General features: G+C 44.3%; 1 protein-coding gene across 1 annotated transcript in view; it reads left to right on the top strand.

Annotated features, from left to right (window-relative positions):
• CCDC69 (coiled-coil domain containing 69) overlaps positions 1-16,671 on the top strand; it is a 35,267-nt gene extending 18,596 nt beyond the window's left edge. The window contains exons 4-10 of the mRNA XM_059919115.1: positions 2,420-2,526; positions 3,031-3,118; positions 12,883-12,956; positions 13,864-13,965; positions 14,451-14,570; positions 15,530-15,627; positions 16,327-16,671. Of these exons, the coding sequence (XP_059775098.1) occupies positions 2,420-2,526; positions 3,031-3,118; positions 12,883-12,956; positions 13,864-13,965; positions 14,451-14,570; positions 15,530-15,627; positions 16,327-16,504 (767 nt within the window). The 3' untranslated portion in view covers positions 16,505-16,671. The remainder of the gene's footprint in view (positions 1-2,419; positions 2,527-3,030; positions 3,119-12,882; positions 12,957-13,863; positions 13,966-14,450; positions 14,571-15,529; positions 15,628-16,326) is intronic.
• The last annotated feature ends 374 nt before the right edge of the window (positions 16,672-17,045 follow it).

Below are 17,045 nucleotides of genomic sequence, written 5' to 3'. Positions count from 1 at the left end.
GGTCTTTGTTGCTGCTCGTGGGCTTTCTCTAGTTGCGACGAGCGGGGGCTACTCTTCGTTGCAGTGAGCTGGCTTTTCATTGCAATGGCCTCTCTTGTTGCAGAGCACGGGCTCTAGGCGCGCGGGCTTCAGTAGTTGTGGCACGTGGGCTCAGTAGTTGTGGCGCACACGGGCTTAGTTGCTCCACGGCATGTGGGATCTTCCCGGACCAGGGATCGAACCCATGTCCCCTGCATTGGCAGGAGGATTCTTAACCACTGTGCCACCAGGGAAGTCCCTATTACTACTACATTTATAATAATGCTAACAATGCTAGTATTAGCCTCCAATGCTTGTCATGAGCACCGAGGAATATTTAGAGAACATTTAGTGAACAATGAAGAAGAGTACTTATTGAGTACCTCCAAATGCCTGGCAATACACTTAGTGCTTTTTTAAATTCATTCATATGTTGTATTTTTTAGATTCTACATATAAGTGGTAACATACAGTATTGGTCTTTCTCTGAGTTAGTGCACTAAGCATAATACCCTCTAGGTCCATCCATGTTGTTGCAAATGGCAGAATTTCATTCTTTTTTATGGCTGAGTAATACTCCTTTAGATGTATATACTGCATCTACTTTATCCATTCATATGTTGATGGACACTTAGGTTGCTTCCATGTGTTGGCTATTGTACACTTACTGCTTTTTATGCATAAGCTGGTAGAACAAGGTGGTAGTTCAGAATGTTTGCTGTCCTTTATCCCGATTGTGAACTGGGTAATCTTGGGCAGGTTACATGATTTCTTTGTCCCTCAGTTCCCTCATCTGTGACATGGGGATAATCATAGTGCCCACCACTCTGGGTGGTTGTGAAGATTCAGTGAGTAATACCTGTGAGATACTTGGAACAGAGCTGGGCATGTTTCTGAGCATGGTAAGCTCTCTTTATTCTTTACCTGCTGTTGTTATTTTTATCGCCATTGTTTTCTGACTTAATCATCTCAATAGCCCCATGAGGTAGGTATTATCATTATCCTGATTTAACGTACTGGGTAATTGAGGCTCCGAGAGGGTGGGTCCCTGCCTTAGGTGAGACCCAGAGCCTGTTGGACTCAGAGTGGCATCACCAGGGCTCTTTTGGGGTTTCCCTGTTTGCGTCTTCTCACTGTTCACAGCAGCCTCTCTGCCCCCCGCTTCGGGGGATGCTGAAGGTGAGGGGTCACACACTCAGACACAGGGCCCAGCAGGTAAAGTGTGTGACCAAGTGGCCCCTTACACGCGTCCTCTGTGAGGAGAGGTTAGGACAGTGGCAAACGGCAGAGCCACATCCTGGACGGAGGGGAACGCAGCTGCCCCTCAGCCCAGCTCCTGTTTGACACTAAGGCACACACACCGCCACTTCTTTGGCTTTTTCAAGATAAGTTGGAAATCTGTCGTACTAAGTAAAATCTGCCCAGTTATTAAGCATCAGCCACTATTTGTTTTTTTTTTTTTTTTATTTTTTTTATTTTTCAGTTTCCCTCTTAACAGTGAAAGGGCAAGGGCCAAATGGAATGTACTCTTTTATTTTTATTTATTTATTTATTTATTTATTTATTTATTTATTTTTTTAATTTATTTTTGGCTGTGCTGGGTCTTCGGTTCGTGCGAGGGCTTTCTCCAGTTGCGGCAAGTGGGGGCCACTCTTCATCGCGGTGCGGGGACCGCTCTTCATCGCGATGCGCGGGCCTTTCACTATCGCGGCCCCTCCCGTTGCGGGGCACAGGCTCCAGACGCGCAGGCTCAGTAGCCGTGGCTCACGGGCCCAGCCGCTCCACGGCATGTGGGATCTTCCCAGACCAGGGCTCGAACCCGTGTCCCCTGCATTAGCAGGCAGATTCTCAACCACTGCGCCACCAGGGAAGCCCCACTATTTGTTTTTAATTTAGATATTGGGTAGAGCAGCGGTCCCCAACCTTTTTGGTACCAGGGACCGTTTTCGTGGAAGACAATTTTTCCAAGAATTGGGGTGTGGGTGGGGGAGGGATGGTTTCGGGATGACTCAAGCGCATTACTTTTATTGTGCACTTTATTTCTATTATTATTACATCAGCTCCATCTCAGATCATCGGGCATTAGATCCCGGGGGTTGGGGACCCCTGGGGTAGAGCAAATAGCACCTTTATGGGCTGAACGTGTCCCGTGAGTTACCGGCTCTGCTATAGATCCCAGGGGCAAAATGAGACCCCTGGCTCCTGCACTTCATGAAGGAGGGTCTCCAAAGCCAGGGAGATTTAAGGGGCTGCCTCTGGAGGTTGATCTCCTCCCCCAACTGAGACCATTCTCGAGGAGGAGACAGGCTCCCCACCCCTTAGCTTGAGGCTCATACACCCTCCCTGCTGGGCCTGGTCCCAACCTCTGCTCTGTGATTTTTTTTTCTTCCCTCACCTATAGCCACAGCTGCCCATCTCTGTGCATCTGAGGAGGCCGAGCAGCACCAGAAGTCTGTCACCAGAATTCTCCAGCAGCACGAAGAGGACAAGAAGAAATGGGCACAGAAGGTAAGTCCCAGCCCATCTCTTTTCCTCCTGCTCTGCTAACCATGTTAACTCCCAGAGTGAGGCCATCTTTTGGTTTCATTGTTGGTGTAAGTATCTCTTACTTGTTTTGCCAGGAAGAGAGTCCTTTATCTTTTGAACAAATATTTGTAACTGCTGGCCTATAATTCATTATATTCATTCTATGCAATGAAAGGTGGGGAAACACTAACATAATAAAGGGTTCCCTGCCTTCAGTGGCATCAGGATTAGAAGATTCCAAAACCCCTTTCCACCTGGTAAATCTCTGGGAGCCCCATTCTAAGCCCTAAAGAGGGCAAAGTCAGCCACACCTGCTGTGTCCTGGAGGCCTTGTGCCCTCTCTGGGCACGTGTCATTCCCATCGCTCAGATCAGCGGGTAGGACTCTGATCAGCAACCTCCAAAAGGCTGCAGTGTCGGTGAGTGAATAAGCGAGGCTGCCCTGAACCTACTCAATCTCATCCTGCTCCGGACCCTCCACCCCCAGGTGGAGAAGGAGAGGGAGCTAGAGCTTGGAGAGAAACTGAATGAACAGCGAAGAGTCCTGGAGGCAGAACATGCGGAGGCCCTGAGAGGTAAGGACAAGATGCACTTGGGAGGGTGTGGAACGGACTCCTGTTCCACCCGCTGAGCTCACACGGGACTCCCACTGTCCCCTCCCTCCCACCTCTGGTCCGTAAGCAGTTGGTCACTTCAGGGCTAGAATTTGCAGGGTCCTTCAACTTGTCCTTCCAGGCATGTAAACTCTGACCCCATCCTTTGTTTTACCTTAGTTGAGAGGTGTTTTTCCTTTCCATTTTAAAAGCAATTCGTATTCATTACAGGAAATTTGGAAAACCTTGACAAATAGGAGAATTTTAAAATATCTGTTTTCCTTCCCCACAATGATGACGGCTCTTACAATGTATGGTTAGGTTGATTATTTTTTTCAAGTAACTTTCTTTCCTTTTACATGTGATGTGCTCATCATAGAAAATTTAGAATGTATGGATTAAACAAAAAGATCTTACAGCATAATGGTTGGCTCTCAGACTCTGCAAATGGTCTCTGGGTTTGAATCCCAGCTTCACCATTTACCAGCTGTGTAACCTTAAAGAAGTTAGTTAACCCTTGTTCATAGGGTCTTTATGAGAATCAAACAATTTAATTTATAGTTAGATAGATAGATAGATGAAGGAATCTAGAACAGTCCCTGATAGTTCACAAGATACTTAGCAAGTATTTATTAGTATTTATTATTTTATTACTGAGAAAATTAAAATTGTGTGTAATTCCACCCAGAACTAATCACTGCTACCCCTCTGATATAGATCACTTTTACCTCTTTTTTTTTTTTTAATATTTATTTTATTTATTATTATTATTTTTTTGGCTGCGTTGGGTCTTCGTTGCTGCGTGCGGGCCTTCTCTAGTTGCAGCGAGCAGGGACTACTCTTCGTTGTGGTGCGCAGGCTTCTCATTGCGGTGGCTTCTCTTGTTGCAGAGCACGGGCTCTAGGTGCGCGGGCTTCAGTAGTTGTGGCATGTGGGCTTCAGTAGTTGTGGCTCACAGGCTCTAGAGCACAGGCTCAGTAGTTGTGGCGCACAGGTTTAGTTGCTCCACGGCATGTGGGATCTTCCCGGACCAGGGCTTGAACCCGTGTCCCCTGCATTGGCAGGCGGATTCTTAACCACTGCGCCACCAGGGAAGCCCCCTTTTACTTCTTTTGTGTGTATTTACCTAGAATATATATCTATGCACACACACACTTTGGGGGGAGGAGATAAATTGATTTTTTCACTTTGAACTGTATTAACATCTTGTCATTAAACTCCTGTAGCACAGTTTTAGTAACTACATAGCATTCCAGTGTGTACCCTTGTTCATTTAACTGAGCCCCTTTGGTTAGGCATTTCAGCAGTTTCAAACTTTTGCCATTGTTTGTAATAGCAGCGATACTTACACAGTGAACCTCATTTTGTAAAATCTTTGCCACACTCATGATTTTATCATTAGAATAACATCCTAGTAGGGTTGGTATGGCAAAGATTATATACGTATATCTTTTATTTTGGTAAAATACACATAAGATTTACCATTAGTGACATTTACTCCATTCACAGTGCCCTGCAACCATCACCACTGTCCACTTCCAGAACTCTCTTGTCCTAAAGGCAAACCCCATACCCACTAAGCAGTCACTCCCAAACTCCACCCTCACCCTTCCAACCCCCCAGCAACTACCAATCTGCTCTGAGTCTCATGGCTTTGCCACTGCGGACACTCAAGTAAATGGACTCATACAACCCCTACATCTGGCTTCCTTCACCCAGCATAACATTTCCAAGGCTCATCCATGCCACAGTGTGCATTTGCACTCCATTCCTTTTACTCCCCCCATTTTAAAAATTACTCCATTCCTTTTTGTGGCTGAATAATATTCCATTGCCTGGGCACCCCACACTGTCTTATCCATTCATCAGTTGGTGGATACCTGGGCTGTGAACCAGTGCCACCAGTACAAGCACCTGCTTGAACACCTGCTTTCAGTTCCCCTGGGTGTACGCTTAGGAGTAGAACTGCTGGGTCATATGCTAATTCTATGCTTAACTTTTTGAGAAACCACCAAACTGTTTTCCACAGTGGCTGCACCACTTTTCAGTTCCAACAGCAATGCACAAGGGTTCCAATTGTACCACATCCTTGCCAACACTTGTTAGTTTCCATCGTTGTTGCTATTATTATTATTGCCATCCTAGTGAGTGCAAAGTAGTATCTCATAATGGTTTTGATTTGCATTTCCCTAATGACTAATTTTGCTGAGCATCTTTTCATGTGCATGTTGGCCATTTGTATAGCTTCTTTGGGGAAGGTTATCTAGATTTTTGATGCTATTGAAATTGACCTTGAAAATGTTATACCAATTTCTCTTTAATCATCAGTATTTGTATGACTTTCCCCCAGAATTATTTATCTTTTTTACAACACGGTTAAGATTATTTTATATGTAAAATTTTATATCTTGTTCTTTTTATTTAACATTGTATCAAACATGTTTCCAAGTAATTCTGCTACTAAAATGTAAAATCTAGACCACTGCATACATGGTTTTCCTTATTTCCTGTGAGTCTAGACATATAGATTTAACTATTGTAAGTAACACTGCACTAAACATGTTTTGCGTAAAGATGTGCCCACATTTTACATTATATCCTTAGATTGCCAGAAATGGAATAATTAGAACAGAGGTCTGAACAATTTTAAGAATCTTGAAACATATTGCAACATTAGCGCAATTTTGAAATAGAATTGAAGGCCTTGCCCTGGGAATTTGAAGGGTTGCGTTTTAATACTAATACACCCCGTGAAACTGGGTCTGTCACTGGACCTTAGTTCACTTTCTATATCTCTAAAACCTACCTTGAATCTCCTTTCAGTATCTGTATCTCTAAAATCTTCCTTCCCTCCCTCTCAAGGCTATTATGGGAAAACAGCTTTCTTCTCCATGCAGAGCATTGCTTTGATATTAATTTTAGCATTGTAAATATATTGATAAGAAAATTTTCCTACTGTAAAAACCCCAGAGGGGAAGGGACTGCCTGTCTTGAGTTCTTCCCATCAGTCAGAATTCTTTCGTAGTTACTTTAAAATTGCTTGGCACCTATTAGGTGCTGCCTAAGTGTGTATTAAATGAATGACTAAAAGCACAGCATGGGGGAAGTATAACTGGGAGAGGCTAGTGGTGGTTTTTCACATTTGATAACCTTGCTCTCTTTTATTTTCTATTTTTGTTTTTATTTTTTAATTATTATACATTAAAATTGACTTTCTGATATACAGTTTCATAAACTTTAACACATGTGTAGATTCGTACAACCATCACCATAATCCAATACAGAACAGTTCCATCACCCCCAAAACACCCTCTCAGGCTGCCCATTTGTATTCACATCCTCTCCCACCCCAACCCCTGGCAACCACTGGTCTGTCCTCCACCACTATGGTTTTGTCTTTTTGAGACTATTAGATAAACAAAATAATACAATATAATTTTTAACATTGTCTTCTTTCCCTCATCATGATGCCTTTGAGAGTCATCCAAGTGGCTGGGTGTATCAATAGTACCTTCTTTTTCATGGCTGAGTTGTGATCTAGTGTTCACTCATCCCCTTGTCCCGGGGTGGACAGGTCGTTTCCAACTTGAGGCAATTATGAACAGAGCTCTTCTAAACATTTGCGTACAGGTCTCTGTGTGTTCTTAAGTTTCTTGGGTAAACACCTAGGAGTGGAATGGGTATGATAAATGTATGTTCAGCTTTATGAGAAATGACTAAACTGCTTTCCTAAGGGACCATCATTTTACATTCCCATCAGCAATGGGTGAGTTCCACTGTTGCTTTTCACCAGCACTTGTCAATACTTTTTATTTTTTGCTGTTCTAATAAATAAGCAGTGATGACTCACTGTGGGTGTAATTTGCATTTCAGTAATGACTAATCATGTTGAACATCTCTTCTTGTGTTTATTTGCTGTCTGTATAACCTCTTTGGTAAAATGTCTGTTGAAATCCTTTGCCCATTTTAATTAGCTTGTTTGTTCTTACTGTAGAGTTTTGAGAGATCTGTATATATTTTGGATACAAGTCCTCTGTATTTGCAAATATTTTCTCCTAGTCTGTGTGGGTGTTTTGGTTTTGTTTTGTTTTTTTCTTTTTCATTCTCTTAATGGCTTTCACAAAGCAAAGCTTTTAACTTTGATAAATTCCAAGTTATTTTTTCTTTTATCAATTATGCTTTTGGTGTCATATATCTAAGAACTCTTTGCTGAACTCTAGGTAACAAAGATCTTCTATGTTTTCTTCCAAAAGTTATATGATTTTAAGTTTTACATTTAGGTCTATGATCCATATAATCATGTGATTTTTCTTCTTTATACTGTCAACATGGTAGATTGCATTGATTTTTCAAATTTTGGACTTGTGTTACAAAACCCCACTTGGTCTTTTTATATATTGCTGAATTTGATTTGCTAATATTTTACTGAAGATGTTTGTGTCTATGTTCATAAGGGCTACTGGTCTGTAGTTTTTTCTTGTACCATCTGTCTGGTTTTAGTATCAGGGTAAAGCTTGTCTCGTGGAATGAGTTGGGAAATGCCCCTTCCTCTTCTATCTCTCAAAGATATTGTATAGAGTTGGTACTATATCATTTTTAACTATTCAGTAGAATTTGTCAGAGAAACGTAAAGATTTAAACAGATACTTGACCAAAGAGGATATACAGACAGCAGATAAACACAAGAAAAGATGGGCTTGGACATTTCCTTTCCAGAAAGTATTTAAGTACAGATTTAACTTCAATAGTTAAAGGAATGTCCAGGTTATGTATTTTTTCTTGGATGAGTTTTGGAAGTTTGTAGTTTTTCAGGAATTGGTACTCTTTATCTAAGTTGTCAAGTTTATGTGCATAGGAATTGTTCATAGTGGTCCCTTAATATTGTTTTAAATATCTTCTATATCTATAATGCTATCCCTTTAAGTTTCTGTAATTGGCAATCTGTGCATTTAATTTTTTTTCTCTGTCAGTCTTGCTTGAGGTTTATCAATTTTATTAATCCTTTCCAAGAATCAGCTTTCGGTTCCATTGATTTTTTTTTTCCTATTTTTCTATTTTCAATCTCACTGACTTCTTATTTCCTTCCTCCTGCTTGCTTGCTTTGTATCTAGTTAGCTCTTTTTTCTAGTTTCTTAAACTAGAAGTTTATAGATTTGAGACCTATCTCCTTTTCTAACATAAGCACTTGGTGCTATAAATTTCCCCCTCAGCACTGCATTATCTGCATCCTACAAATTGATGTTTTATATTTTTATTTTTGTTCAGTTCAAAATATCTTCAAGGGAGATTACCTTGAGACTTCCTCTTTGGCTCACTGAATATTTAGAAGTGTATTTCCTTCCAAGTGTTTGGACATTTTCCAGTTCTCTTTTTGTTACTGATTTCCAGTTTGATTCCATTATGGTCAGAGAACACAGTTTATATTTCATTTCTTTTATAATATTTTACAGCTTGTTTTATGATTCAGGATATGGTCCATCTTGTGAATGTTTCATGTGCACTTAGAAAGAATGTGTATTGAGTATTTTATAAATGAATCAATTAAAACACGTCATTGACAGTATTGTTCAGTTCTATATTCTTACTGTCTGTCTACCTTTTCTATCGAATACTGAGGAGTGTTGACATCTTCAACTGTAATTGTGTATTTGTCTATTTCTCCTTTCAGTTCTGTCAGTTTTTGTTTCATGTAATTTGAAGAACGACTGTTCATGTATAAGTATTTAAGGTTTGTTATGTCTTCCTGGAGAATGGACCCCTTTATCATGATGTAGTGTACGTCTTCATCCCTGAGAATCTTCCTTATTCTTTTTTTTGTTTTTAATTTTATTTATTTTTTGGTTGTGCCAGGTCTTAGTCGCAGCAGGAGGGCTCCTTAGTTGCGGCTCACCAGCTCCTTAGTTGCAGCTCGCAGGCTCCTTAGTTGCGGCATGCATGTGGGATCTAGTTCCCTGACCAGGGATCGAACCCACATCCCCTGCAGTGGGAGGTGGATTCTTAACCACTGCGCCACCAGGGAAGTCCCGAGAATCTTCCTTATTCTTAAATGTTGCTTTTCCACTCTTATTTTTACCCTACCTATGACATATTTAACGTAGGTTTTGTAGGGACCCTGGTGGTCCAATGGTTACAACTCTGCACTTTCACTGCCGAGGGCATGGGTTTGATCCCTGGTCGGGGAACTAAGATCCTGCGAGCCTCACGGCACGGTCAAAAACAAACAAAAAAAGTAGGTGTTATATCATGTCAATAGCACCTAGTTGGGGTTTCTTTTATTTGGAGTGTTTAGGCAGTTTAATGTTGTTATTGATATGGTTGAATTTAGGTCTGTCGTTTTGGTATTTGTCTTCTGTTTGTTCTTTTTTTTTTTTTAAACAGGTTTTTTGTTCTATGTTTATTTATTTTTATTTTATTTATGGCTGTGTTGGGTCTTCGTTTCTGTGCGAGGGCTTTCCCCAGTTGTGGCAAGCGGGGGCCACTCCTCATCACGGTGCGTGGGCCTCTCACTATCGCGGCCTCTCTTGTTGCGGAGCACAGGCTCCAGATGCGCAGGCTCAGCAATTGTGGCTCACGGGCCCAGTTGCTCCACAGCATGTGGGATCTTCCCAGACCAGGGCTCGAACCCGTGCCCCCTGCATTGGCAGGCAGATTCTCAACCACTGTGCCACCAGGGAAGCCCCTGTTCTGTTTTTTATCCTCTATTTTCCCTTCCCTGCTTTCTTTTGGAGTATCTGAACATTTTTTAGTATTCCTTTTTAACTTACCTATTCTCTTTTACTATATCTCTTTGTGTATGTATATATGTATGTGTATGTACGTATTAGTGATTGCTCTAAGAATTACGATATGCCTAACAGTCTACTTAGAATTAATATCTTACCAGTTCTAGTGGAATGTACAAACCTTATCATCATATAGGTCTATCATCTCCCCTTTTTGTTATACTTAATCTTATGTATTACATCTACATACACTGAATACCCCGTCAGACAATGTTATAATTTTTGCTTTTAACCATCATATTTTAAAGAGCTCAAAGGAAAAAGAATAGTCTATTACATTTACCCAGGTGTTTACCAGTTCTGTTGTTCTTCCTAAATTCCTGAAGTTTCAAGTTGCCCTCTGGTACCATTTGCCTTCTATTTAAAGAATTTCCTTGAGCAATTCTTTTAGAGCAGGTCTATTGGTGATGAATTTTTAGTGTTTCTTCATCTAGAATGTCTTTATTTCACCTTCTTTCCTGAAGGATATTTTTACTGAAGATAGTATTCTTGATTTACAGTTCTTTTATTTCAGCAGTTTTAAAATGTTCTTATGCCTTCTAGTCTCCAAGCTTTCTAATGAGAAATCCACAACTCATTCAAACTTATTTCCTCTATGTAACGCACCATTTTTCTTTCTGTTCCAGATTTTTTATTAGTTTTTTTTTAACATCTTTATTGTAGTATAATTGCTTTACAATGGTGTGTTAGTTTCTGCTTTATGACAAAGTGAATCAGCTATACATATACATACATCCCCATATCTCCTCCCTCTTGCGTCTCCCTCCCACCCTCTCTATTCCACCCCCCTCTAGGCGGACACAAAGTACTGAGCTGATCTCCCTGTGCTATGCGGCTGCTTCCCACTAGCTACCTATTTTACATTTGGTAGTGTATATATGTCTATGCCACTCTCTCACTTTGTCCTACCTTCCCCTTCCCCCTCCCCCTCCTCAAGTCCATTGTCTACGTCTGAGTCTTTATTCCTGTCCTGCCCCTAGACTCTTCAAAACTTTTTTTTTTTTTTTAGATTCCATATATATGTGTTAGCATACGGTATTTGTTTTTCTCTTTTTGACTTACTTCACTCTGTATGACAGTCTCTAGGTCCACCCACCTTGCTACAAATAACTCAATTTCGTTTCTTTTTATGGCTGATTATTAGTTTTTAAAAATGATACGTCTGAGTGTGGATTTCGTTGGGTTTACTTTGATGTTCAGTGAGCATCTTGAATCTGTAGGGTTATGTTTTGCCAAATTTGGGAAGCATTCAACCATTCCTTCCTATAGTTTTTCTGCGCTGCCTCCTTTCTGAGTCTTTGACTCAAATGTCAGATATCTGGGATTATCTTTTGGGTCCCTGAGGCTCTGTCCATTTTTTTCCAATATTCTTTCACTTTCTTTCAGATTGGGTAATTTCTATTGATCTTCAGAAGTTCACTAGCTCTTTTTTATGTCATCTCTGTTCTTCTATTGAGCCCACCAAGTGAGTTTTTTACTTCATTTTTTTGTTCTAAAATTCCCTCCTAGTTTTAATGTTTGGTTACACTTTCTAGTTTTCCATTCTTTTGAAGAGTGTTCACCCTTATTTCAGAGCATTTGTATAGTGGCTTCCTTAAAGTCCCTTAATAATTCCAACATCTGTGGCACCTCACTGTTGGCATCTGTTGAATGTCTTTCCTCAGGAGAATTCAGATTTTCCCACTTTTTGGATGCTGAGTATTTAGAAGTGCAAGCTGAGGAATTTTGGATTTGTATGCTGAGCAATTTTGTATTGCATTCTGGATATTTTGGATGTTTGAATACATCAGATTCTGGGTCTTGTTTAAATTAAATGTACTGGTTGAGTGGTACTTTGAATTCTGATCTTCTTGCCCAGTCTGCCTGCTACCATTTACTTTTCAGAGTCTGAAAATAGTTGTTCCATTCATTCTGTCCTGGTTTTATAGCTAAATTCAGTAGACTGCATGGAGTGTGCCTCCTCCATCTTACCTGGAAACAAACCTGTCTTGATAGGCCAATTAATTAAGCCCATAATTTATAAAAATTAAGCCTGTGGTTTTTATGTAGCTGATCTTATCAATTTTTGACAGCTCTATCACATTTATGTTACTGAACATTCTTTTCCTTGTGTCACTGCCCGCTGTGACACAGGCCCCTTATATACCTGGGCCTTTGGCTGTACTACACTTTCCTGTTGTCTGTCCTATTTCCCATCCCACCCAGTGACTAGTCATTTCCCTCTTATCTTCTTTCAGCCAAGACAAGGCTGGAATTTTCCAAAAGGAACTTTGTAGAGGAGGCAGGATGAAAAATAAACTCCGTGAATTTGGAGAGTGATAAGTCCAGCTCTGCACAGCACTGCCCAGCCTGGAGAGCCCTTGCATGTCCTTTTCTCACCCCTTAGAGACAACTAGGCCAGGCTTATTTTGACCCATTTCACAATTGAGTCAACAGGAACTTTAGGTATTTCAAGTGATCTCCTCCAGGTTTCTCAGTTTTAAGGAAGCAGAATTAGGACCAGGTAGATTTCCTGGCCCCAAATCTAATGTACTTACTGTAGTTTTGTGCCATAGTTTGACAACTAATGAGTCAATGATTTTGTGATTTGGCTAACCCAACTTATAGAACATTGGCCCTGTGCATTTTCCACAGCATGCTGTGGCCTGAGATTAACAGCCTGCCGCAGATCTTTGGATCTTCCCCTCAGCCAGGTATGGGTGGCACCCACAATCTGGTAGGGTTCACAGTTCTTCCCAGGATCTCATTTGTTTCCCCTTCCATGAGCTTCTATTAAATATCTACTACAGTTCTGGTACAGCCCCAAGCCCATGAGCTAGGAGGAGGAATAAAAGCATTCTCAGACTCCTGGCCCCCATGATCCCGGGGGGTCACCTGGGCTCTCTGAAGCTCATGGGGCCTGCCGGACAGCTTTAGGGTGAAGTGTCAGGGATCTGCGCTCACAGTGGTCTCCTTTCCCTCCAGTCCTCCAGGCCTCCCATGAGCAGGATAAAGAAGCCCTTACCCACTCCTTCCAGGAGGCCAAGGCGGCCCTGCAGGTGAGACGGGTTGGGCCATGTCAGTCTCTGTGATGTGGCCACCACACTATTATATTAGCTCAGGAGGACTTAGTCTGAGATAAGGGTTGGCCTGTTTTTCAAGGACCGTTGGGAGCATCTTGGAGACTTCGTGGGCCTGGTGCCACAGTGTGATTAGAGCGATGGGTGGATGCACAGGGACCCGTGGAAGCAGGAAAGGAGGTGTCCGACCCAATCTGGCTGGTCAGGGGTTTCCTAGAGGGAGTGAGATCTAAGCTGGAATCTGAGGGTGGGTTAGAATTTTTCAGATGAAGAAGGGTAGGAAGAGTGCCTTAGGTAGGAAAAAAAAAAAAGTGTTTAAAGGCATGGAGGAAAGGGAAAAAATATAGAGTACCTGTGGAACTGAAACAAGTCCAAGATGACTGGGTATAGAGTATAAGTGGGAGATAGCTGAGGCCAGAGAGGGAGGCAAGGACCAAACGGTGGGAGTCTGTGAGCCATAGTAAGGGGGTGCACTATCCTAAAGGCAATGGGCAAGGTTCGGGTGGAAGAAATCCCTGGCAGGGGAGCAGTATGGAGACAGGAATGCACCTGGCAGCTGGAAGAGTGATGTGATGTTGGCTGCAGGAGAAGGCGTGTAGAGGGAGCAGTGAGAGAAGAGAAAGGGCAAGGACACTGAGCCTGGTTTGCATGTATTTTGAATGCCAGGCTACCACCGGCCTTGAATACCCTGACATTGTCCCCAAGGGTATGGAGAGGTGGGGCTGTGTGTTTCGAGCAGTGGTTGAAGTAGCTAGAGCCTGCATTGTTGGGTAGAGCAACAGCAGACTGAAGAACCCAATACTGACCCCTCCCTGTGGGATGGAGAAGTCCATCTCCAGACTTATGGGCCAGGGTTTCATCATCTCCATCCCACGCCCTTCTCCAGGAGACCACTGACAGACTGACCGCACAGCTGGAGGCCTTCCAGGCGAAGATGAAGAGGGTAGAGGAGTCCATCCTGAGCCAAGACTACAAGAAGCACATCCAGGTAGGCAGCAGTTCACCCGCAGCTTCTCCTTCAATCTCCAGGGAGGTCCAGGTCTGGGCAACAGGAAAGCCCAGTCCCTCTTCAAGGACAGAGCTCAGACCTGACACTCTTACCTCCACAAGGGTCTGGAAGAAACAGTGTCCCCATGTCACTGAGGGGGAAGGTAAAGTTCAGAGAGAGGCATATGGGATGGTCAAGTGCTCAAGCTCTGGACTCAGAACTAGGTGCAAAGAGCAAACCTGCCACTTAGCACAAGCGACTTGACCTCTGTGAACCACGGTTTCCTCATCTGTGATGGTGTGAGCACAACATGCACTACTGAACAGAGTAAGATAAAGCACATTAAGCACTTTCCATGGGCCAAGAGAGGGAGGTGACTTGTGAAAGTCAGAGTTGGGGGCAGAGTGGGTAGGAGGGAGGTAGCCTGTGCTCTGCTGCCCCCTCTGCCGGATGGTCTGCTGAGATCACTCTGTGTTCCTGTCTAGGAGTACGGGAGCCCCAGCCAGTTCTGGGAGCAGGAGCTGGAGAGCTTACACTTTGTCATCGAGATGAAGAACGAGCGAATCCACGAGCTAGACAAGCGGCTGATCCTCATGGAGACAGTGGTCCGTGGCTGGCAGCGGCTGGTGGGGGATGGTAGGGGGGGCAGCTCATGCTTCTGCTTTCTGGGCATTTCCTCTGTCAAGTGTGCCCAGGGAAGGTACTTTGAGGAGGGCCCAGCCTGGTCCATACCAGCTGTGACCTGCCACCTGTGCTGGCCCTTGAGCCGCTGAGGCTGGTCTGGGTCCAACAGTGCCTCCTTGTCATCCGGGTCCTATACTTTTCTTGACTGCTCATGTTGCTGTCACTTGGGTGACACTGGGCAGGTAGCCTGGATAATCAGGAGGGGCTGGCAGATGTCACAGGTCGGGCAGGGGCTGAGGAAGAAGTCAAGGCTGAAAAAAAAAAAAAGTCAGACAGATATGGAAAGCCAGAGTCAGCAAAGACAGGCCTGGGCAGTGGTGGGCATTGGGGACACAGGTGGCTTTGTCTCCAGGAGAAGGGAGGCCTTCTAGGGGGGCAAGGGAGGCCTAGGTTCCCACCTAGGGTTGAATCGAAACGGATTATGTTACGTTGTCCTGGAAGAAGTTCCCTGTCCTCTTGTGTGGCGCACAACCTAAATTTTAAATCGGACCATCTCAGAGCTTCCCTATAAATTTTTTTCAACCATTTCTGTGGAATAGCATAACAGATACACTTACATTTTTGTACGTTAGATACTTCTGACATTTGGAGAACCAAAATACTCTTTCTCTTGTGAACTGATGGAGATTTTAAATAGTAGTGGCTCTCTTCTTTTTTTAATACTCATCTGGCAAAGTGAAAAGTTGGCAGTCCTGTGTTCACGCCTTAGCTGTAGTGTTCCAAGCTGTATTGTTCCAAGTAATCTTATTGCTTCACGAAATATGACATTTGGTCTCAAGTTAATCAGTGTTTTCAGTAACCACAGATAAGAGGGAGGTGACAGCACACATTGTGTTGAGTGAGGTTGGTGGCTTTCTGAGCTCGCTCTTATCTGTCACAGAAAGAAAAAAACCTGCTGTTGGAGGAGAAGATCACCACCCTGCAGCAGGAGAACGAGGACCTCCACGCCCGAGGCCGCAACCAGGTGGCTGTGTCCAGGTAGCTGCTCCCACCCCCCTCCTCCCATCCCCACCGCTTTTTTTGTGAACTTCCAGTTGGGAGAGTCTCCAAGAGGCCCTGGTAATGGATTGACGTGAGCCCCATGCCCCAGGCCTGTCTGGGGAATGCGGCTCCTCTTTGCTTGGGGGGGGGTCAGCAAAGGGAAATCCCAAGGGACCGGCTCTGCCTGGAAACAGAAGTCACAGGGCTGATTAATATCTGTTTGTCTCCATCCTGGCTAAGTGGGCTCCATGGGAAAGCCCAATCCAGGAAGGAGGAACAGGAAGCTTAGGGTTCAAGAGGCCAAATGAATGAATGAATCAGTTGTAAGGGATCAGTAAATGAGAACTAAGATCATGTGTCAGATGTAATTTGCTGACTACACATTATCTCATCTAATCCTCGTAATTACTCTAAGAGCCAGTCCTGTTATCATTCCCATTTTACAAATTCACCAAGAGTGAATACCTTGTCCAGAGTTAACGCATCTCAGTGGTGGAGCAGATCTGAACCCAGAGCTGTCTGCCTGTGAGGGCCACGCTCCTTGGTCAACAGCTGGAGTTGCCTTTTGCGGACAGGCAGACGGGGCGGTGGGCCCCCGGGCAGGCTTCCTGGAGAAGTGGGCTGGTCGCTGCGGTCGATGGAGACCCCGAGGGGTGGTTCCCCGCCGGCAACCCCGGGCTCTGTCTGTGTCCACAGGCAGCTCTCTGAGGACCTGCTTCTCGCCCGAGAGGCCCTGGAGAAGGAGTCGCAGTTACGCCGGCAGCTCCAGCAGGAGAAGGAGGAGCTGCTGTACCGGGTCCTCGGGGCCGACGCCTCCCCCGCCTTCCCGCTGGCCTCTCTCACCCCCACTGAGGTCTCCTTCCTCGCCACATAGGGCCTGGACCGCCGGGATGCTGTGGTCACAGCTCTCTCTCGAGGACTTGGCAGAGAAAACAGCAGGGGCCTCTTGTCCCTAGGAGGGGACCAGGGTGGGAGTGAGATGGGGAGCCAGGATGTGTGCCCGGTCAGCCCTGGGGGCTTGGGCCACGTAGACTCACCCATGGGGCTTCGGAGGCCCCTCAAGTTGGCGCGGGGGACAAGCAAGAGGAGCCCTTTCCTCCCTCCCCTTCTGTCTGTTCAGATCGGGGAGTTCTGAGGCTTTCCCCATGGGCAGCCATGCCACATTGGTCATCTGACCAAGAGGGGACAACCCCCAGTCGTAACTTGTCAGCTTTGAAGCTAGCTCACGTCCCGCAGCCACCCCCCCCAAGCCCCACTCCCAGCCCGGCCTTTTCTCAGCCTCTGAACCAGTTGGGGGAACTGAACAGACGGCCCTAGTGTCCCATTCTAGGCTTGTCTGAAGTTTAGACTAGGGGCTGGGGGGCAAGGGAGGACAGGGGCCACATGCTGTGAATCAAACTGGGGAGGGTGAGTGG

Source organism: Balaenoptera ricei, chromosome 3 (genome assembly GCF_028023285.1).
Source record: "Balaenoptera ricei isolate mBalRic1 chromosome 3, mBalRic1.hap2, whole genome shotgun sequence".
NCBI lineage: Eukaryota > Metazoa > Chordata > Mammalia > Artiodactyla > Balaenopteridae > Balaenoptera > Balaenoptera ricei.
The sequence above is the reverse complement of the archived record's forward strand: the minus strand, read 5'-3'. Positions and strand labels throughout refer to the sequence as shown.